This window comes from Periplaneta americana, chromosome 17, assembly GCF_040183065.1.
Source record: "Periplaneta americana isolate PAMFEO1 chromosome 17, P.americana_PAMFEO1_priV1, whole genome shotgun sequence".
Taxonomy (NCBI): domain Eukaryota; kingdom Metazoa; phylum Arthropoda; class Insecta; order Blattodea; family Blattidae; genus Periplaneta; species Periplaneta americana.
In genome coordinates this window covers 109,408,159-109,432,130 of record NC_091133.1, presented here as the reverse complement: position 1 = coordinate 109,432,130, position 23,972 = coordinate 109,408,159, and the positions used below count along the sequence as shown (strand labels likewise).

Sequence of the window (23,972 nt, the reverse complement as noted above, 5' to 3'; positions counted from 1 at the left end):
TGTTTATAGTGTTTTTTTCTCGTTTATTTCTATTATTTTATTTGTATTCCTTGTCTTGTGGAAGAGAAGGCCTGATGGCCTTAACTACATCAGAATAAATAAATAAATAAATAACTAAATAAATAAATAAATAAATAAATAAATAAACAAATACTTATTTACTTACTGGCTTTTAAGGAACCCGGAGGTTCATTGCCGCCCTCACATAAGCCCGCCATCGGTTCCTATCCTGTGCAAGATTAATCCAGTCTCTATCATCATATCCCACCTCCCTCAAATCCATTTTAATATTACCCTCCCATTTACGTCTCAGCCTCCCCAAAGGTCTTTTTCCCTCCTCTGGTCTCCCAACTAACACTTTATATGCATTTCTGGATTCGACCATACGAGCTACATGCCCTGCCCATCTCAAACGTCTGGATTTAATGTTCCTAATTAGGTCAGGTGAAGAATACAATGCGTGCAGTTCTGTGTTGTGTAACTTTCTCCATTCTCCTGTAACTTCATCCCTCTTAGCCCCAAATATTTTCCTAAGCACCTTATTCTCAAACACCCTTAATCTCTGTTCCTCTCTCAAAGTGAGAGTCCAAGAGGCTATAGGCCTACTAACAAATTGTAATGAATTATTATATTGGTTTATTTTTAAGTATCTAAAGTGTTAGTGTTGAAAGCAAAATTATGAGAAACGCCCGAACTATTATACTCTTTTTTGCAGTGCATTTACGACACCGCAGGCGTAAAATCGATGAGGAGGAAATATGAGGAATATTCATTATTAAAAAAAAGCATTAAGTAACATACATAGTGTAAGACCCGAACTCTCAAACCATTATCTATACGCTTAACACCTGAACTAGTACGACGGCACACTACTCCCATTTAAGTTTGGCTTCACTTTTCGAGGGTTGTACCCGGAGCGTGCTCTTACGCATAATTTGGCCCGTTATGCGTCTATATATGCAACGATTGTTCAAAGTGGCCTGGATGGCATTCGTGAATCCGAAGCTGACAGGTGGACCATCCCACCTCAATTCCTGATAGTCAGATTCCATCCGCAGGTGAGTAGCCGGATAAGCTCCAGGGATCCGAAACCTCAATCCCTTTCTGAACCAGCATCGTGAAACCGACGCTCACAGGTGCACCATCCTGTCTCAGCTTTTATAGAGCCAAGTGGCATCCGCAGAAAAGTAGTCTGATAAGTCCCAGAGATCCGGAGCTCTAAGACCTCCATATATCAATATCGGAAATGTGTATTACCTCCAACACTTCACCCCAGCCTATTTTCGCTATTGCAGATGATTGATGAAATTGGGGGAGATGGATAATGGAATTATAGAGGAAAACGAGAGCGCTCCGAGAAAAAGTCTATTTTTACACCATGTATTTCATCACGACATGCTTGGGGATCGAGCGCGGTCCGACTGGAAGAAACAACCTCTATCAGGCAGCAGAAACATTCCAGTAAATATTTATGAAATTGTGCGGTAGTCTGGGTTAGTTATAGCCCATAAAACTACCCCAGACAACTTACTTACTTACTTACTTACTTACAAATGGCTTTTAAGGAACCCGAAGGTTCATTGCCGCCCTCACATAAGCCCGCCATCGGTCCCTATCCTGTGCAAGATTAATCCAGTCTTTATCATCATATCTCACCTCCCTCAAATCCAATTTAATATTATCCTCCCATCTACGTCTCGGCCTCCCCAAAGGTCTTTTTCCCTCCGGCCTCCCAACTAACACTCTATATGCATTTCTGGATTCGCCCATACGTGCTACATGCCTTGCCCATCTCAAACGTCTGATTTAATGTTCCTAATTATGTCAGGTGAAGAATACAATGCGTGCAGTTCTGCGTTGTGTAACCGTCTCCATTCTCCTGTAACTTCATCCCTCTTAGCCCCAAATATTTTCCTAAGAACCTTATTCTCAAACACCCTTAACCGATGTTCCTCTCTCAGATTGAGAGTCCAAGTTTCACAACCATACAGAACAACCGGTAATATAACTGTTTCATAAATTCTAACTTTCAGATTTTTTGACAGCAGACTGGATGATAAAAGCTTCTCAACCGAATAATAACACGCATGTCCCATATTTATTCTGCGTTTAATTTCCTCCCGAGTGTTATTTATATTTGTTACTGTTGCTCTAAGATATTTGCATTTTTCCACCCCTTCGAAGAATAAATCTCCAATTTTTATATTTCCATTTCATACAATATTCTGGTCACGAGACATAATCATATACTTTGTCTTTTCGGGATTTACTTCCAAACCGATCGCTTTACTTGCTTCCAGTAAAATTCCCGTGTTTTCCCTAATCGACCCCAAACAACTTAGCAACAAAAATTCAGTAAACAAAAAATGACACAGTCGTCTGATTACTTGAGCATAACGAATAAAACTGAGTTGGCAACCCTTACTTAATACGACGGTGAGGGCGGAATATGTCTGCAGTAGGGAGAAAAGCGAGACCCAATCACCGCGGACGTACGTCTGCACTCTCGAACATACTTGCCAGAGACATTACGTCGTAAATCCATCAAGTTCTCTGGTGGCTGTAATGACAGATTATAAGCAACAGCATAATATATCAACGATTGACAATGGGAATTTCTGTCACGACGAGATTACATGATTTACTTGCTATAAAAGGAAAATGCAGCGCCTCAAGTATTGCGAAATATGCTGTAGTAGCATATAATCTTACGTATGTAAGATAGTGTAGAATGACTTGGTGGTTGAATGGTTACCATGTTAAGAAATTCTTGCGTTCAAAACCTGAAGAGAGCCATCATTTATGAAGTCGAATTTATTCAGAGAAATAGTAATTCGAGGGTGCTATCTCGTAAATTTATAGCAAGTGAAATGAAGAATGTGTTATTGGTTCAGTCATAGTTAGTTGTGGTTAGCAACATTCATGGTGATGGTGGTAGTGGAGGTGGCGGTGGCACTTTATTTGGTAAGCTATCATTTTATTTTTTTTATTTTATTGGGTTATTTTACGATGCTGTATCAACATCTCAGATTATTTAGCGTCTGAATGAAATGAAGGTGATAATGCCAGTGAAATGAGTCCAGGGTCCAGCACCGAAAGTTACCCAGCATTTGCTCGTATTGGGTTGAGGGAAAACCCGGAAAAAACCTCAACCAGGTAACTTTCCCCGACCGGGATTCGAACCCGGGCCACCTGGTTTCACGGCCAGACGCACTGACCATTACTACACAGGTGTTGACGGTAAGATTTCCACCGAAGACGTTTTATTTAATAAGCTTTCACCTGCACAGGTTTTATCGTAATAAGTGTTTAGCTGCAGAGGTTTTATGTGATACAATTTCAACTGCAGAGGTTTTATTTAGTAAGCTTTCAACTTCAGAAGTTTTATTTAATAAGCACGCAACTGCAGAGGTTTTATTCAATAAGATTTCAACTACACAGGTTTTATACAATAAGCATTTAACCGCAGAGGTTTTATTTAATACGCTTTCAACTGCAGAGGTTTTATTTAGTAAGCTTTCAACTACAGAGGTTTTATTTAATAGGTATTCAACTGCAGAAGTTATATTTAATAAGCTTTGAACTGTACAGGTTATATATATATATATATATATTTTTTTTTTTTAAACGCTGAGGTTTTATGTAATACGCTTTCAAATGCTGAGATTTTATTTAGTAAACTTTCAACTACAGATGCTTTATTTAATAAACATTCAGCTACAGAGATTTTATTTAATAAGCTTTCAACTGCACTTTTAACTGCTGAGGTTTTATGTAATACGCTTTCAATTGCTGAGATTTTATTTAGTAAACTTGCAACTACAGAGGTTTTATTTAATAAGTATTCAACTGCAGAAGTTATATTTAATAAGCTTTCAACTGTACAGGTTATATATATATATATATTTTTTAAACGCTGAGGTTTTATGTAATACGCTTTCAAATGCTGAGATTTTATTTATTAAACTTTCAACTACAAAGGTTTTATTCAATAAGCATTCAGCTGCAGAGATTCTATTTAATAAGCTTTCAACTGCACTTTTAACTGCTGAGGTTTTATATAATAAGCTTTCAAAGGCTGAGATTTTATTTAGTAAACTTTCAACTACAGAGGTCTTATTTAATAATCGTTCAGCTGCAGAGATTTTATTTAATAAGCTTTCAACTGCACTTTTAACCGCTGAGGTTTTATATAATAAGCTTTCAAATGCTGAGATTTTATTTAGTAAACTTTCAACTACAGAGGTCTTATTTAATAATCGTTCAGCTGCAGAGATTTTATTTAATAAGCTTTCAACTGCACTTTTAACCGCTGAGGTTTTATATAATAAGCTTTCAAATGCTGAGATTTTATTTAGTAAACTTTCAACTACAGAGGTCTTATTTAATAAGCATTCAACTGCAGAGATTTTATTTAATAAGCTTTCAATTGCACTTTTAACAGCTGAGATTTTATATAATACGCTTTCAAATGCTGAGATTTTATTTAGTAAACTTTCAACTACAGAGGTCTTATTTAATAATCGTTCAGCTGCAGAGATTTTATTTAATAAACTTTCAACTGCACTTTTAACCGCTGAGGTTTTATATAATAAGCTTTCAAATGCTGACATTTTATTTAGTAATCTTTCAACTACAGAGGTTTTATTTAATAAGCATTCAGCTGCAGAGATTTTATTTAATAAGCTTTCAATTGCACTTTTAACCGCTGAGATGTTATATAATACGCTTTCAAATGCTGAGATTTTATTTAGTAAACTTTCAACTACAGAGGTTTTATTTAATAATCGTTCAGCTGCAGAGATTTTATTTAATAAGCTTTCAACTGCACTTTTAACTGCTGAGGTTTTATATAATAAGCTTTCAAATGCTGAGATTTTATTTAGTAAACTTTCAACTACAGAGGTCTTATTTAATAATCGTTCAGCTGCAGAGATTTTATTTAATAAGCTTTCAACTGCACTTTTAACCGCTGAGGTTTTATATAATAAGCTTTCAAATGCTGAGATTTCATTTAGTAAACTTTCAACTACAGAGGTTTTATTTAATAAGCAGTCAGCTGCAGAGATTTTATTTAATAAGCTTTCAACTGCACTTTTAACCGCTGAGATTTTATATAATAAGCTTTCAAATGCTGAGATTTTATTTAGTAAACTTTCAACTACAGAGGTTTTATTTAATAAGCAGTCAGCTGCAGAGATTTTATTTAATAAGCTTTCAACTGCACTTTTAACCGCTGAGATTTTATATAATACGCTTTCATATGCTGAGATTTTATTTAGTAAACTTTCAACTACAGAGGTTTTATTTAATAATCGTTCAGCTGCAGAGATTTTATTTAATAAGCTTTCAACTGCACACGTTATATATAATAAACTTTTAACCATAGAGGTTATATATAATACGCTTTCAACTGCAGAGGTTTTATATATTCATATATGATAATATAAAGGAAGAGAGTTCGGCTGGTGCCGTGAATCGGATCTCGGCGAAGTTTAGTTTGAAAGAGCGCAGGGCGCTAAGCTGTGAGGTCCTGGGTTTGATTTCCGGTACTGAGACGAATTTTTCTCCAATAATAGGTGTCTGCAGAGATTTTATTAGTAAGCTGTCAACTACAGAGGTTTTATTTAATATGAATTCAGCTTCAGAGGTTTTATTTAATAAGGTTTCAATTTTACAGGTTTTATTTAATAAGCTTTTAACCGCAGAGATTTTATGTAATATACTTTCAACTGCAGAGGTTTTATTTAGTAAGCTCTCAACTACAGAGGTTTCATTTAAAAAGCATTCAGCTGCGGAGGTTTTATTTAACAAACTTTCAACTGCATAAAGCCATTTGTAAGTAAGTAGAATATTCACCATTTCTTTACGTCCACAGCAACTTTGAATATCTGCTGAACCCTCGTTGAACTCACATCCGTCTGCAGTAATTTCGCATTTCTCACTTTACACTTGCGATTATACAAGACGATAACGGAGCAGGTTCCCAATACGATCAAACACTTAATTCAAAGAAATATCTCAGATATGGAAGATAAAACTACATCCAATTACAATTTCCTCCTTTCAAGAAAGGAAATTTGCTCGCTTAATGGGTGCCTCTTCTTTGTTACGGACAAGTTATTAAAACAACTCGGCAGCATTTTGAGGTTAAGTGCAAATGAAAAGAGAAACCTTCTTTAAAAACCCATTATAAGAAATTGGAACTCGACTGACAACGTCGCCATAATGGAGCCATGATGTGCGTTTATTAGCCACGCCCCCTTCTTCTCTCTACCGTAAAATAAACTTAATTTATAGGACAGAGGAATTTTCTCCCGTTGACAATGTGATTGAAGGTGTGGATTACTGTGGTGCGTATATTAAAAAGGCGATAGAATTAATTCAAGGCTACATTTACAATATAACAGGGAGGGGCTTGTTGTTATCCGACAGAGGTTACAGATTCTGTTTACCTGCTTAGCTATGACTGATTGATGATTAAGACACTTCATTAGCAATGTAAAAATGTTCAAATAAAAAGGAAACAGACTCTGTGTTACAGACTTTCAGGTTACGGTAAACTACTACATAAATTAGACAATCTCATAATACTATTTTAGTCATAAGAAATTTACTCTAAGTAGAGAATTATATCTTTTATACAGGACGTATTTTGATAGTGTAATTTTCTGAGAAATAAATTAATAATAAATGAATAAATAAATAAATAATAAATAAATTAATTAATCAATAAAATATAAAAAGCAAATAAATAAATAAAAACATGAATAAATAAAAACATGAATAAATGAATACATAAATAAATAATAAATTAATAAAAAATGAATAAATCAATAAATAATAAATTAATAAATGAATAATAAGCAATAATAAATAAATAAAAATATGAGTAAATAAACAAATAATTGAATCAATAAATAAGTAGATAAATAAAAGTGTAAATATGTGAATAAATAAGTAATAGATAAATAAAGATATGAGTAAGTAAATAAATAAATGAATAAATAAGCAGATAAATAAAAGTGTAAACATTTAAATAAATAATAGATAAATAAAAATATGAGTAAGTAAATAATTGAATCAATAAATAAGTAGATAAATAAAAGTGTAAATATGTAAATGAATTGGGTAAACTAGGGTCTGTTGGACAGTCGGGCATGTTGGACACTCTGTACTTTAACGTGTTACCGCACCACTTGTGGGCACCACATTCTGCTAGAAGTCAATGACGGAATAAATAAATAAATAAATAAATAAATGATTAAGAATATAATTAAAGAAATAACTGAATCAATAAATAAGTAGATAAATAAAAGTGTAAACATGTAAATAAAAAATTAAATATATAAATAAATATATAAGCAAATAAATAAATATGTAAAGATATAGTAAATAAACAAGTAAATAATAAATAAATAAACACATAAATGAGTCAATAAATACTAAAAAATATATGAATAAACTGATGAATAAATAAATAAATAAAAATGAATGAATAAATAAATAAATAAATAAATAAATAAATGTATTCACCCCTGTGATAACTTTCTAGGAGGGGAAGTTCGACCTGTAACTTTACGAAGACTCTGTGAAATTTGAACACGTGTCTGCTTCTGGAAATCCAACTCAACTAGAAATGTTACTCGTGGTGTTCTTTTTATGGATAGTAAAGCGAAATTAACATTTTTACATTAAATTTCAACTACGCAATCCAAATCAACATACTTTCATACTGTGAATACTTGAAAAAAAAATACGCGTGTGACTTCTGCGGCACACCCAAGCAATTACGTGAAAGAGGAGGGAGTTAGATTACAGAATTACCTATTTATTGGATACAACAACACGGAATTGTTGCATGTGGAGAGTGCCAAAATTATAGAGCGTAATTATACGCCGAAGTGCTTCTCTTTGCAGTTGTCAAGTGAGGAATGTTCTCACATCGGTTCCAGGCACGCCCAGCAGATTACATTTTAATGGGGGTTACCTTTTCAGCTACGAAATTGGTTGCCATCACAACGGAGCTTGTAACGCAGTACTGGCATTTTAGATGCAAAGATTGCTTGCTATGACTTCCGTAGGCTGGGCTTTGCACGACCAAACAGTCTCTTGTGCCTGACTTCGCAAGGTTTGAAGAGTTCTTTATGTTCATTAGCACGACATAAATACACGTCCTTTATTTATGGATTTCTTTTTTACTTTCTCATTATAAAAAGTATGAAGTAGAAACATTCTCGTACTTCAGAAAATCGATATCGATTCGGCATGCTGTGTGTCTATGAACAGCGATTTCTCCTGTACTATTAAATAGCATTTGTTTCTTATTTAGTTCATACCACCCCATACCAATACCCATACAACACAAACATGCTACATTCAGGACAATGGTACACAGATTACTCAACATACCCATGAGCCAACAACACTACAATGAAGAAGTGAACACAATCAGATAGCATAAGGAAACGGATACAATCCAAACATAATAGACAACATCATAAGAAAGACAAAACAAAAACTTAACAAACACAAAAACACACAAAACACAACACAAACACAAGAACATAAGAAATACATCACACTAACATATGAAAACAAAAGCACACATAAGATCGCATCTTCATTCAGAAAACAGAAATACAACATAGCATACAGAACAGAAAACACACTACAAAGACATCTCAACACACAAAAAACACAAACAAATAAATACGACCGCACAGGTGCATACAAACTCACATGTAATAGTTGCGACAAGTTCTACATTGGACAGACAGGCAGATCATTCCAAACACGCTACAAAGAACACATTAAAGCAATAACCAGAGGACACAATACATCTACATACGCCGATCACATAACAATGCTAACCATACATACAATAACATAAATACGGACATGGAAATCCTACACATACAACCCAAGAACCAAAAACTCAACACACTAGAACAATACGAAATATACAAACACACTAAAACACATCCCGATCAAATTCTCAACACACAGATCAATTTCAGTACACACACACTATTTCACCTAAATTGCACTGTTAATTATTGTTTTTAAATATATGCAAAAATTAAGTGAAGTCTACTACTCCACGAAACTTATTGCATTCCTGATACAAGTAACATTAAGGAATCCGTGAAAAAATCAACAAGATTCCAGATGCCGATGTTATTACTGCAATATGTTATATAAATAATATTGTTAAAATATTAAAATGAACAATAAATCATTACCTAACCTTACCGTTTGTTTTAAGTTCGCATTTATAGAATGGGGGAAGAAAAAGACAGACGTATGTCACAGCCTGCTGGAGTATAGTAAACACAGAAAACATTTTATAGCAACAATGTAGAAGAAAGATATTTTGGTTTTCCGAAGTTGCCGTCATTAAACAGAAACCAACATGGAGATTTCATTGCAACTAATTAGAAATTCGTCTTTCAGGTATGTAATAAACGATCTTCGCACAAAATAATGTACGATACACGAGCGGTATGTTTGTTTTCATGTTCTCGGAAATTAAAAAAGCTCAACTACGTTTCGCTTTTTCAATCTTTTCGTCGAACATGAAAACGTCAACATACCGCTCTTGTAACGTATATTACTATTACGCAAGAATAAAAATGGATTATCAAAATTTTTTCTTCAGAAATAGACCTATTCTTAAGTTTTGTGGCCCAAAAGAACATTGTAAGCCCCATTTCGCCTTCAATTGTTAGATCTTCTACTTTGCACCTATCTTATAGTGGGGTTTATGTAAAATTGGAGCTAAATGACAACTGTGAGCAGTCTGGGATGAAGATAAATGCAAATAAGACGAAGTGCATAGTCATAGGAAGAAAAATAAAGAAGATAAACTTGCTAATTATAAATGAGGCAGTAGAGCAAGTGGACAGCTTCAAATACTTGGGGTATACCATTAGCAGTAACATGAGCTGCTGCCAGGAAGTCAAAAGGAGGGTACTAGCAATCAGCGTATTCCGAATCTCACCGGACCGGTGGACAACAATGACGTCACGCTGCAGCGAAATAGGAATAAAACTGCTGGAAGGATCGATGGCTGTCATGGCGACTGTATAAGTTGTTGTCCGTGCTATTCTAGCAAAATTTTGCGAAATTTCCATATTGCCATCTCGTTCAAAGAAAAGAGAACATAAAGAATTTATTTCTTGAACCGGTAGTAATAACTGGCCCGTTGACATGTTCGCTCATAAGCCATTAACATATTGTTTTTACGTTGTGCTCATTACAAACAATGCAGCGGAACTAAAGCAGAACACACCGCCATGACACAACAGTGCACGATGTCATTCGTCTGCTACTTCCCGCGCTATACAAGAACCAATCAGATTCACTGATGGCGGCTGATGGAGACTGCCACCACCTCTGCAAGCTGATGGCACCGGTGCGACACCGGTGGAGCATCAGTGAAGCCATCGGTGAAATTCGGAACACCGTGATGCCATCAGATTGCTCAGCGCTGAGATTCGGAATACGCTCAATGGCTAAGGAAGCTTTTAAAAGAAAAAGGAACATCTGCGAACCTCTGGAAAAAGAACTAAGGAATAGACTAGTGAAGTACATTGTATGGGGCAGAAACATGAACATTACGACGAAATGAAGAGAAGCGAATAGGAACATTTTAAATGTGGATATGGAGGAGAATAGAACGTGTGAAATGGACAGACAGAATAAGAAATTAATCAGTGCTAGAAAGGGTGGGTGAAGAAAGAATAATGCTGAAACTGATCAGGAAGAGGAAAAGGAATTGGTTGGGTCACCGACTGAGAAGAAACTGCCTACTGAAAGATGCATTGAAAGGAATGGTGAACGGGAGAAGAGTTCCGGGTAGAAGAAGATATCAGATGATAGACGACATTAAGATAAATGGATCTTATGAGGAAACAAAGAGGAAGGCAGAAAATAGAAAATATTGGAGAAAGGTGGGTTTGCAGTGAAAGACCTGCATTGGGCAGAACACTAAATGAATGAATGGAAGATTATTTCCTAAAAGACTAATATGGTCGTCTTTTCAATATTGCCAGTGTTGCCAGACATCACGAAAGCATGGAAAACCAAAATGCAATGTCTGAAATAATGATATTAATTAATTAATTTGTTTGCTTATTTATTTGTTTATTTAATTCTTTCTTTATCAATGATTGATTGCTATTCTGAAAATATTGAGATTAGGACAAATGCTTATATGACATTTTTTTGCTCAGAATTTCTTCGAAAATAAACTTCGTAAGTGTGGGAAAAAATCCTCGTGAATCACCCTGGATCCCCGGTATTGAAAGCGAAGTATTCCAGTAGTTCGACTAACAGATAAACACACTAATAGCAATTCTGAGTACTGGAGACTAATAGTATTGCGTTTTTCAGCCAGGAAGATAAAATGAGTTCGTTTTTAAAATTGGACTTCTTTTATGTAAAATATTACCTGTCTTTTCACTTTAATACGTTGGCAATATTGCACGCACTATGCTGGAAACATTTGTTATACAGTCTGTTAAATTACGGAACATTGGTTGGCAGAAAATAAGCAAAATCCTGAATGTGGGAGCAAAATGTAACCTATACTTGCTGATGTCAAAGTGGTAGACTTTTTGGTAGAGATCCAATATGAACTATCCTTTCCCATACTTCTGGAAATTAATTTCAGCAGTAAAGCAGTGCCATTATTTTCCCATTCAGTGTTACACGAAATATGTGAGCAGCATGAGGATAGCGAAAGCTATCCCGGCATCCATGTCCTGCACTCTTGCTAGAATTAGATTCCAAACCATTTGACAGAAAACGATTTATTAACCGATGAGGACAGTGTGTGGGTGGATTTACGGTTCGCAGTGGTTTTCTATCCAAGATTTTGCTTTCAGCCAACCCCCTCCTACGAGTAACTTTATTCGTTGTGTGTGGGTGGCAGTATCGCATCGATTCCGCGCATACAAAAGGATGCAAGCAAACACTTGTTAGTCAACGAAGCAAAATCGGAAGAATGGAATTGTATATTCTTCTCCTTCACGTAGTCTTTACATCACTAGGTTTCTGCGTTCAGTACATATTTAATTTGAAAATAATATTGTTTTAATATATAGGATAAACGATGAAAGTGTAATGGAACAGAGAAAAATTCTTCTCTCCGGCGTCGGGATGAACCCGGGTTTTCAGCTCTACGTGCTGACGCTTTATCCACTAAGCCACACCGGATTCCACCCCGGCGTTGGAAGAATCGTCTCAGTTTTAAGTTCCAACTCTTGGGTTCCCTCTAGTGGCCGCCCTCTGCACTACGTCATAGATATCTATGAACCTAGGACCGAAGTCCACACATCTGCTGAGGTGCACTCGTTTTGAGTGACTAGTTGGCCGGGATCCGACGGAATAAGCACCGTCTTAAATCACGAAGTGATTTACGCATATCATATATATTATTATAATGTACCGAAGTACATATGATATTTCCATGCAGATATTCTGCGTCATCATACGATGAAAGAGTAATGGAACAGAGAAAAATCTCTCTTGCAATCCGGTGTGGCTTAGTGGATAAAGCGTCAGCACGTAGAGCTGAAAACCCGGGTTCAAATCCCGGTGCCGGAGAGAAGAATTTTTCTCTTTCATCGTATGATGACGCAGAATATCTGCATGGAAATATCATATGTACTTCGGTACATTATAATATTATATGGGATAAAGATTGGTAATATTGTGATAGTTCTTTTTGAGAATTTATTACAATTTTACTGAGAGAGAGAAGGCCCAGTTTTGTGCAGAAACTTCTCCACGAACATTCCCTTAATACGTTGACGCAAAAAACCGACATTCCTTTCGCTCAATAAAATTGTAATAAATTCTCAAAGAGAACTATCACAATATTACCACAGCCTAGTACATACAGTCACGAAGCTCAATACTTAATAAATATGCACCTATAGATAGTTGCTAACCACCAGGATCGCTACTATCGCCTCATCACAGACTTTTTTCCCTAGCAGGCGATAAAATGTATCAGAAATGTTCATATGTCATAATGTTTTAGAATAGTACATTATGCAAGGAGCCTATAATGGTAGTAATTAAGACGCGAGTATGTTTATGAAATGAGCGCAAGCTCATTTCATAATTTTCATACGAGCGTCTTAATTACCATTATAGGCAAGTTTCATACGACTTTTTATGCTCGACCATATTTCTAACTTGAAATTATTCAGAAGTGTTCATTTTATTCTTATCTGACTGGGGAGCGGAACTGACCTTGTGCAATATCTCGTAAATTGTGAGTTGTGCGCAGACGCGAAAGTATTGATTTTTTCCGAGAAACAAATGTCATTGACCTTGATATAATTTAGAAAGGAAAATAAACATTAATCTTGATATAACCTTGAAATTGATTTAGACATTGAAAAACGAGATGACAAATTGAATTTATTTGAATATTATTTACAATTAACGCTAATTATTGTAGTAACAGAACATAACCTTCTGCGACAGTATTGGATTTCCAGCCTCCATGACGTTTCAATGTTGTGATGTCGCCGCCAGCGTCTACTAAAATTGTCGCAGAACTCCTGCGAAAACAGTTGTCTTTCGATTGCATATCCGAGAATAATCGATACTTGCACTTTCATATTGCTACAATGGTATTTTCTGATTGGTGGAACACCTGAACTTTAGTGAATAGGTGTACTTTAATGAGGTCCATTTAAGGGCTGGTACCAGGTGTATAATTACTACATTTCGGCATGATCGAGCATAAACATTTTTATATTTCATAAAAAATTAAAGTCTTCATATTTTTTATCATATTTCGCACAATTTGTTACGTTGGTTAATATTTCTATAAATGGGTACGAATGAATCGGGCTTTTAAAAATTATAAGGAGGTAGTCGATATATTTCAGGAAAACTTTAAAAATTATTCTATCTTTATTCATTCAAGAGCAGTAACGAAAGTAACCGAGTGTCACGTCAAATCTTCTCAATATATGAAACTGCAGTATTTAAAATGCTTTTATGAGGCTATTAATGCTTTTATGCTCGACCATGCCGAAATGTAGTAATTATACACCTGGTAGCAGCTCTTTAATGGGCCTCATTGAAGTCCACCTATTCATTAAAGTTCAGGTGTTCCACCAATCAGAAAATACCATTGTAGCAATATGAAAGCGCAAGTATCGATTATCCTCGGATATGCAATCGAAAGACAACTAGCGAAACGTCACGGAGGCTGGAAATCCAATACTGTCGCAGAAGGTTATGTTGAAGACTCGATCCAAAATAAAATTGAAATCTCAAATACAATATTAAACACAGTCGAAAAAAAACAACACACAAATTAACATCAATTCACCGTCATCTTCCAGCCTTTCACAAAGCATATTCCCGGAAATTCATTTCATCAATGTCTAATTCAATTTCAAGGTTATATCAAGATTAATGTTTATTTTACTCTCTAGATTATATCAAGGTCAATGTCGACCGGAAAAAATCAATACTTTCGCGTTTGCGCACATCTCACAATTTACGAGGTATTGAACAAGGTCACTTCCGCTCCTCAGTCAGATAAGAATAACATGAATACTTTTGAATAATTTCAAGTTAGAAATATGGTCGAGAATAAAAAGTCGTATGAAACTTGCCTATAATGGTAATTAAGACGCTCGTACGAAAATTATGAAACGAGCGCAAGCGAGTTTCATGAACAAACTCGCGTCTTGATTACTACCATTATACGCTCGTGGCATAATGTACTATTTTTTAACTTGGTTCAATATTACTGTACTCTTTGAAGAGCATAACATGTACATCCATAATCGCAATTTCAAACATTTTCAAACTGAGCTCTTAGTACAGTTTAAAGTCTGCATCAATTCAGCCCGACTTTTTTTTACTGGTTCACATTACCCCTACCTGACTCCATGAATTTATTTTTCGCTACAGTTATTATAATATTTTTTTTATTTATCTGTTGTGGTTATATTAACTATTATACTTTGTTGTGCCTTTGGAAGCTTAAGAAGATTATTATTTATTATATATTATTATAATATAATGTACCGAAGTACATATGATATTTCCATGCAGATATTCTGCGTCATCATACGATTAAAGAGTAATGGAACGGAGAAAAATTCTCTCCGGCGCCGGGATTTGAACCCGGGTTTTCAGCTCTAATTTTCTCCGTTCCATTACTCTTTAATCGTATGATGACGCAGAATATCTGCATGGAAATATCATATGTACTTCGGTACATTATAATAATATATATGATGTGCGTAAATCATTTCGTGATTTAAGACGGCGCTTATTCCGTCGGATCCCGGCCAACTAGTCACTCATTACGAGTGCACCTCAGCACATGTGTTGACTTCGGTCCTAGGTTCATAGATATCTATGACGTAGTGCAGAGGGCGGCCACTAGAGGGAACCCAAGAGTTGGAACTTAAAACTGAGATGATTCTTCCGACGCCGGGGTGGAATCCGGTGTGGCTTAGTGGATAAAGCGTCAGCACGCAGAGCTGAAAACCCGAGTTTAAATCCCGGCGCCGGAGAGACTTTTTCTCTGTTCCATTACTCTTTCATCGTATTGTTATTTATTTATTTTTTGAATTCATACACTGTTATATTCGTAAAATTTATAACGAGTGAGTGGCATTTAAATGGCACAGTTTATTCTTTGCATAAACCTTACACCTTTGCTATATACGGATGATGGAGATGGGTGCGGCACGCAGCAAGGAAATAAATACGTTGGCGATGTTTCTCATTTGGCGAATTCAAGCGAAACAATTGACGCGCTTACAAATATTCAAGTTATTTATTTTTTTACTGTTCTTTGTCTTTTATCGATCCCCGGCCGCCAGTGTTCACTGTCCAGGATTTCCGTGCTCCCTGATGCCCATTGTCTCTCGTCAGAAGTTAATCTCTGTCGGCTTTCGAAAGGAATGTGTAAGTAATGGAAGGAATTACCTTCGACTGGACTGGGCTTTGTATTGCTGCAGATGTTTTGCAGGTATATAAACAGTTCTTGCAACTGCTGCTGATGCATCAACTTGTTTATACATGAGCAAAGAAAAATGTCGTCGCATTGCAAGTACACTCAAAGAAAATGGTGCTGGAATCGCGTGAAATAGCAAAATTAAATCCAACTCTCCTTCACTGAGATTCAGAGATATATTAACACCATCGCTTACCGGGAAATCTGTGGTTACTCTCGTCTTAGGACGTTCGCCGTGGAGTTTCATGTATTTTGTCATCAGACAATTATACTGTGCAGTAGTTACCGTTGTTTTCTTCACCCGTCATAATGTTAGTTTTAAATTACACAAATAAGCTGTTGAAACGTAATCCACTCATTAGTTTCTTTAGTAACCGGTATTTTTTTTTCCTGGCAGGAACTCAACTTACTACTAATTTTTTAATAAAAAAGCCGCCCTAAATAAGGGTTCGAATAGATCGGCCTACTAATCAATTCATAAAGAATAATCATGAAAACCAATTGTGTGACAATTTGGCCGCCCTAAATAAGGGTTCGAATAGATCGGCCTACTAATCAATTCATAAAGAATAATCATGAAAACCAATTGTGTGACAATTTGAAAGGAAAAGGAAAACATTAAGATAAATGATATGAAAACATAAGAAATCATTTACAATAAAAGTTTGTTGGGTACAAATGATTACTAATTATAGCTAAGGATGATTTTAACACATGAGATCATATGGCATCAATCATTGCATCAGAAATGTTAAATTGTTTAATTTGATTTAAAGTTTCTCGTGGGATCGTGCCACGGGCACCGAACATGAGTCCAAAAACTGTCCAATGTGTGATGTGGTATTGTGCTCCAAGATGCTGACAACAAGGCTCATATATGACTTGTTTTTCACGTCACGACACACCTCTTGTGGCTGTTGATCGTGCATCTCGAAACGGATTGTGGGATCAAGAATGACACCCTTATCCTTCTGCCGATCAATTATGATGATATCAGCACGTCTAGTAGAGCCATCAGAAGAGACGCAACCATAAACAACCAGTAAGTTTAGTTAATCGTTAAAAGGTTTTCAACAGAAGATTTAACAAAGATGTCATTTCATCAACCTCTGTTAAGGTTAACAACTGTTTAAATCTCCCGTTAATTTAAATGTCCATTATTGGACACTTAAATATTAAGTTACTGTTTAAAATGGTTGCTAGAGAACATATTTTCCAGACACTATATTTATATGTTGACTATTTGAATGCTGAAAGAGAAGAAGGAATTATGCCAAAAATAAATGTTTGCTAGTTAGTTTGAACAAACATTTTGGAGATGTATGCAGTAGAATATCTAAAAATAGTTACAGCAAAAGTGTTATTACAAGAAATTCAAGACAGGTTAGAATACCAAACTAATATAAACTTACCACTAACCTCAATGCAACAATTACTCATTTGAATTAAGATTTTTTGCTTCAGGCTCATTTCAGCTTACTGTTGTGGATAGTAGTAGTAGATTGAAAACTATCTATTTCCAACAACTTTCTCCTCTTTCCATTTTTCGCTATCTGCACTAATAACTGAGTTTGTCTATGTCCCGTGACTTTTGAATCACCCTGTATATTCTGCAGGAATCCATACTATCTTTCCCGACGGGTTTGAGCTCGCAAGTATTAAGTTCAGTAACGATCATGGTAACCCAGGATGAGTCGGAGCCCACGGATGTCGACTTATATATTTATTGGCAAATTATATTTTTACTGAAAAGCAGCATTAAGGGTAAGTCGGCCTTGTCCACCCACGGTGCAGTGAAATGTATCTCTCTCATCATTTATCGACTTTCATATGATAGATCGTGAAGCAATTTTCAGGGAGAAACCGAGGCCATAAAGAAGATGAATATCGCTAGATACAATCTCAACGACTACCGGTTATCTGCGAGAGAAGTAAGTGGAATCAATAACGGCCGACGAATGTGAACATATTTTAGTCTGTTTGTCACGTTAAGAGAAGCCAAACTTCTCCGTAGCAGTGATATCAATGTTCCATATCACGTGAACCTGAGAGTCTGGATTTTCAAGCAGCTAGTATAATGTGCAACAAAACCTAAATTAATATCTCTCACAAATTCAATAATTGTATTTAATTTGTTTGTTTCTTATTTACTACTCCCTGCCATTTTCTCACCACACATCCGTTCATCCACCTTTTCACCCATACACCATTTACCTAAAAATTTATATATCCATTCTTCCATACACTCACCCTTCCGCTTCGCTATTCTCCTACATAGGGGAAGGTTGCCTATATTGGACCAGTTTTTTGTTTTTTAATCCCATGTCTTTAATAATGATTAAATTACATCAAAATATGTTCCAGTACATTCTACATTCTATGTACTTTCATCCTATAATGTTATATTTTAAATTACACAATTCCTAATAAATATAAAAAAGTAAAACCAAATTCATCGAAATGGTCCAAATTGGGAAACCGGTTGCCTAATTTGGACTCATAGTGTCCCAATTTGGACCTCACAAAAATACATTAGTAATAGTAAACAAATAAGTAGAAGAAGGATATTTATTATAAATATCTTTAATTCACCAAATTTTACGTTAAAAATGTATCAGATATTAACATTTGCTGAAAAAAATTACACAATTCTCTGAACTTTGATGAAAAATTAAAGAAAAACAAGATAAATTAATTACAGAAACATTGTTGCCTCTTTTGCGCCGTTGTAAACACAGATGCGTCAACTTTTAACATAATATTTGCTGTGATACCATTCTCATTGACAGCAGGTCGGAAAACTGATTAACACACTCCCTATTGAACACCTTAGCTTGGGACATTGATGTCCCTTCTGGGTGACGAAGAGAAAGTTTTGAGTTTCGCTTCATAGCAGCACAGAACCACTTCTTTCCGACCATTTTTGTTCTCCTTGTTCAAAGTGTAGGGAGCATCATATTTTTCTGCGACATCAAAAGCAAGCTTATGCACATCTTCGATTGTCACCCATAAAATATTTCCTCAAACAAGAGAATGTGGTCTCCAATAATTTTTTCCATATCTCATTTGACTCCGAAGGACTTCATTGAAAGCGTTTTTACAATCAGCATGTGTCTTTGCTGTAGTCTATGGCACTCCATATACGCGAGCACACTCGTTGGGTCCATAGTCACCATTTCTTTATGCTGCTACCGCCATCTTCAAAGCATCATTTCTTTTCCGGTAGGTTCCCTTTTTGACATCTTGGAAACATAAAGACACAGAATCCTCCAATATATTACTTTTTCTTAATGTTTCCCATAATATAATGCTTTATATTCATGTTGAAAAAAAATACTAACAGTTTACTAAATTGGACCAGTCCAATCCAGGCAACACGCAGAGGTCCAACCTAGGGAACTTGTTCACATATGCAGACAGATGACACTAAACAAACACATGAAATTAAAAAATAGTTTTGAAACACGCAAATAGTAGCCAATGAAAAGTACTTGGAATGTATAGTATAGAAATTGTTATTACTTACAGCCACTGTATACAGAAGCTTAAGATCCGTAGCGTAAAAATTGTATGAGAAAACACCAAAACACATTAACGGCAATCCTATTCGCTAAGATGGCTGCAGCTCACTGAACTTCAATATGAGTATCTTAGGCAGCGTTAGCAAGCAGTGGTGCGGACTGAAATGTTTGAAATACTTCTATATATGGAAATACAACTGCGGTCCAATTTAGGCAACGGTCCAATTTCGGCAACTCTCCCCTACCCACTCACCAACCCACCCACCCGCCTACCCACTCATCCTTGCAAACACAAACCACCACCCACATATATTCATCCTTAAATGAATTCAGTCTCTCATTGATTCATCCTTCTATTCATGTAACAGTAATGTGACCATCTTACAGTATTTGCATCACACTGCAACCTGTGTATATTTTTGTGTGGCTTTACTTTGTTTATAGTGTTTTTTTCCCTCTTTCTTTATTTCTTGTGTAGCTTTACTTTGCATAGAGTGTATTTTTTTCTGTTTATTTCTATTATTGTATTTGCATTCCTGGTGTTGTGGAAGAGAAGGCCTGATGGCCTCAACTACACCAGAATGAATGCATAATAAAATAAATAAATAAATAAATAAATAAATAAATAAATAAATAAATAAATAAATAAATAAATAAATAAATAAATAAATAAATAAATAAATACCTTAGAATTTCTGTCACCTTTTTAAAATAAATAAGAGTGACCTTGGCTAATTTAAACAACTGGGAAAACAACCACCATATATATTTCTACTAATACTAGTGGCTTTTGCAGCAAATGCTGCTGCAAACTAAGTACGTTAGACGTTCAAATAAAAAATTTTCAGATTTATTTTCAATGAAGAATACTTGTCTTTTTAATAGTTATTTGCTTCCATAATAATGAAACATACTCCCTCTGAATGGATTTTTTTAGGCCAAATACTTTCTCTTGAACCTATCCAACTTCAGTTTTTGAGTTTCAACGCGAAAACGCAAGTATCAATGTCAGGACGATAGCAGTAGCTATTTCAGGTCATTGTGGATTGTAGGCAAAAGTTTAAAAAATGTTAGGTTTGCTAAGCTTTCGAACAATAGCATTTTCGTATAGCTGCTGCATGTAGAACTTGAAATGTAGAGCCTAAAATCATTTTATCCTACTAAGAGATCTTGCTGAAATGATCTGGAGACTACAAAATTTTCTAGGCCTCTTATTTTATCAGTAAGTAATATCTTTTGATCTTTCCTTAGGAACTGTAATTTTTGCGCTCTCTCGAGCCAATACTGAAGACAATGACACATATCAATATCTACACTACACCGCCATTAAGTATATGAAAAAGACCCAACCCCACTGGGTTAATAAGTATAAAAATATTTGACTTTTAATAACAGTATTATTATCTTGCTTAAGTTTTGTAGTTATATATAGCAGCCACTTAGTAAATTATACAAAAGAAAATCTAAATTAAGATATTCTCTACATTTACTTACATAACCTCAAAACGTTTCACTTTCATGTCATCAATATAGCTTCAATATTATGTACAATTAATGAAAAATAGATGCATCATGATATTTACTATAATAATATTTAATTTCTAATGATAATAATGTCATCAAACCACCTCAAGTTTCGTAGATTTGAATATCCAATACACAGTTGTACTCAGAAAATTATTATACACTGCAGAATCAGTTTTAAATAACAAATTGAATTGAGCTCTAAATATGTCGGCAATCCTGCAGGTCATGGCCTTCGTGTAATAGCCTATTGTTTATTGTAGTGTGTGTTTTGTTCTGAAATTCAATCAAGTCGGCCGTGATTGGATAAAATTAGTTCTCAAAACTGACAACAGATGGATTTTGGAAAATAGGAAAATTATGTAGGAAAATTTACATTTCACTGAAAACTACTACTTTTCCGAAACACTTTGGGTTCCAAGCTTTAAAATGAGGGACCATTTATTAAAATCCCTTCAGGCGTTTTCCCGTAATTTCCATTACCAGTTCTATATATATATATATATATATATATATATATATATATATATATATATATAGACAATAAGTCACTGGATCAAGTATAAAATATAGAACAATTTTTTATTTTGTTATATTTTGAAGTAATGTCTCTGGAATTAGAATTTTTGGTCTCATTAACAATATTAACTAAAATATCATCAACATTAATTTTGGGATGCTCTCACTAACAATTTAAAAATGTAATGAGAGTCACAATAATTGTGATGAATTTACATCTCAATGAGAGGAACGGCCGTTCTTTCATAGATGGAAAATTTTCTGGTGGAGGGAGTAATTGATCTCCGTATTTGTTCAGCATGTCTAGCGCAATCCCATTTGTCCATCCGAATCCAATCTGATTTGTGTACTCGCCTCCCCCGCCTGGGGCCCCCGACACGGTCGCATCGTACTTCTCATACATGGCTCTGGTATCCATATATCCACGGTACATCGTGTACACCCAACGGAAAGCGTGATTCCTTGCGTATTCCCTAGCCTTGCCACTTTCCAAGTTATTAAGCCCGGTTATGATCATGTCCTGTAAAGGTGGCCAAATATTTGGGAAGTCCCACTGTTCTCCCGACACCTCGAAGCTACTTGGTATGCCTCCAGGATAAGCATCAACCTTGTTCGCCTCCAAGTACTGCAAGACTTGAGTGGCTAATTTTTCGTCGTCATTATGCGGGAAACTTCCCGTCCACAGAGGAGCCAAGTTTGAAGGATAAAAGTAGTTTCTTCTTTTCCCGTTGAGGAGATCCCAGTCTAACCAGATTCCTAAGTCTTCGTGCCAAAGTACTTTCTGGATCGCGTTAAGCAGGTCTCTGGCCTTTCTCTTGTAGTAGGCAGCCTTGTTCTTATATCCCAGATCGGAGCAAAATCCAGAGATCATCCTGGCGTTCATGTGCATCAGAGCATTTAGGTCGACTGGAACTATATAACGGACTTTAGTGTCGAAGAGATCTCCTTGGTTTGAGGCGTTGAAGATGAACCATCGGCTGCTGAAGTCTCGGCCTGATTCTGCAGCTGCTTTCATCTCTGCGTAGTAAGCTTCTTTCTCTTCTTGTCTTCCCATGAGGTGTGCCGCGTTGTGGTCTTCTCTGTAGGATTCGGGTCGCGGACCTTTCGTTTCGTCATTGAATCTGAATAATGAGTATGTGGCTCTATCTTTCTTAATTTTCACCGTCCTGTTCGTCAGCCAAAAGGCGTATTCTTCCTCCATGGTTGAAAGGTGCTCGCCGACAAAGTCCAAATCACCCGTAGCTTGCACATAGTCGTATATCATTGGAATGAGCATCGGAGGCTGGGATCGACCTGTGTAATACACTCTACCGCCATTGGGCACCAATCCGTATTGCTCAACCATGTAGAGAAAATTAGCTAACATGCCTTTAACTGTGTTGAACATTTCTGAATTAAGCAAGCCACGTATGATCCAGTATGAATCCCAATAATAAAATTCTCTGAATCTACCACCAGGGACAATTACAGCATTAGGTACGTAAACCATGGAATACAAATCGGGATTGACATGTACATCCTCTTTAATTTTTCTACCCAAATATTTCCACATTGAATGGAGTCTCTTCGCAAATAATTTCATTTTTGGATCAATTATTTTGTTGAAAATTGCAGGATTTCCATGCCAGTCTGGTGGATACCACGTTTCGAATTCACTCCCTACATCTTCGAAATGTTCAGAAACAAATTTTTCAAGTTTTGACCTACTTATTGTTTTCTTCGTTTGATTGAGGAAATCGTCAAAATGTTTAAGTGTTACATGTGGTGGATATTTGAGCTTCATATCGACAAAAGTTTTAGAATCTGGATATATGGCAGCCATTTGTACCTCGTGCAACAAATTTCCCAAACAGAATATTTCTTTCCTACATTCATGTGACGAGGCATCTTGGGACGCCATTAAGAGCAGTATGATTAACGCAAATAACATTGTCTGCTGGATTTAATGCTTGCAAAATCAGAAACGAAAAATTAAGAAACGTTAGTACTTACAGTTACATGTTTAAATTTTCTTGTTTACTGGAATTTTGAACTGTTTTGTTTTAAACGATTACTCTACCGGCATTTCCGGACACTGAAAATTTATCGTAATTTAACAACAAAGGTAAAATACACTGCCTGCTGAAGCACATCCTATGACTGCTTATACTGCCTGCCCAATCACGGCCGACTTGATGCTCGAAGGAAGCATCAAGTCGGCCGTGGCCCAATCAACGCTTATGCGCGAGTAGCCACTAGATGGCAGATAGTGATTTTGCATAACAGAGTCCGTAATAATTATACAGATAATGCTAATTAGCGGTCGGAGTCCATGGATATGGACTCTGATAGCGGTGGGCACTGCCTGCCACCTAGCGACAAAATAACTTTGGTTAAGCAGGCAGGCAGTGTTAAAATAT

The 23,972-nt window shown here is 35.8% G+C and overlaps 1 protein-coding gene across 1 annotated transcript; it reads right to left on the bottom strand.

Annotated features, from left to right (window-relative positions):
- Positions 1–21,669: 21,669 nt before the first annotated feature.
- On the bottom strand, positions 21,670–23,652 carry LOC138692682 (trehalase-like). Its single transcript, XM_069815804.1, has one exon. The coding sequence runs from the start codon at positions 23,501–23,503 to the stop codon at positions 21,740–21,742; it is 1,764 nt and encodes a 587-aa protein (XP_069671905.1). The 5' UTR covers positions 23,504–23,652; the 3' UTR covers positions 21,670–21,739.
- Between the last annotated feature and the right edge of the window lie 320 nt (positions 23,653–23,972).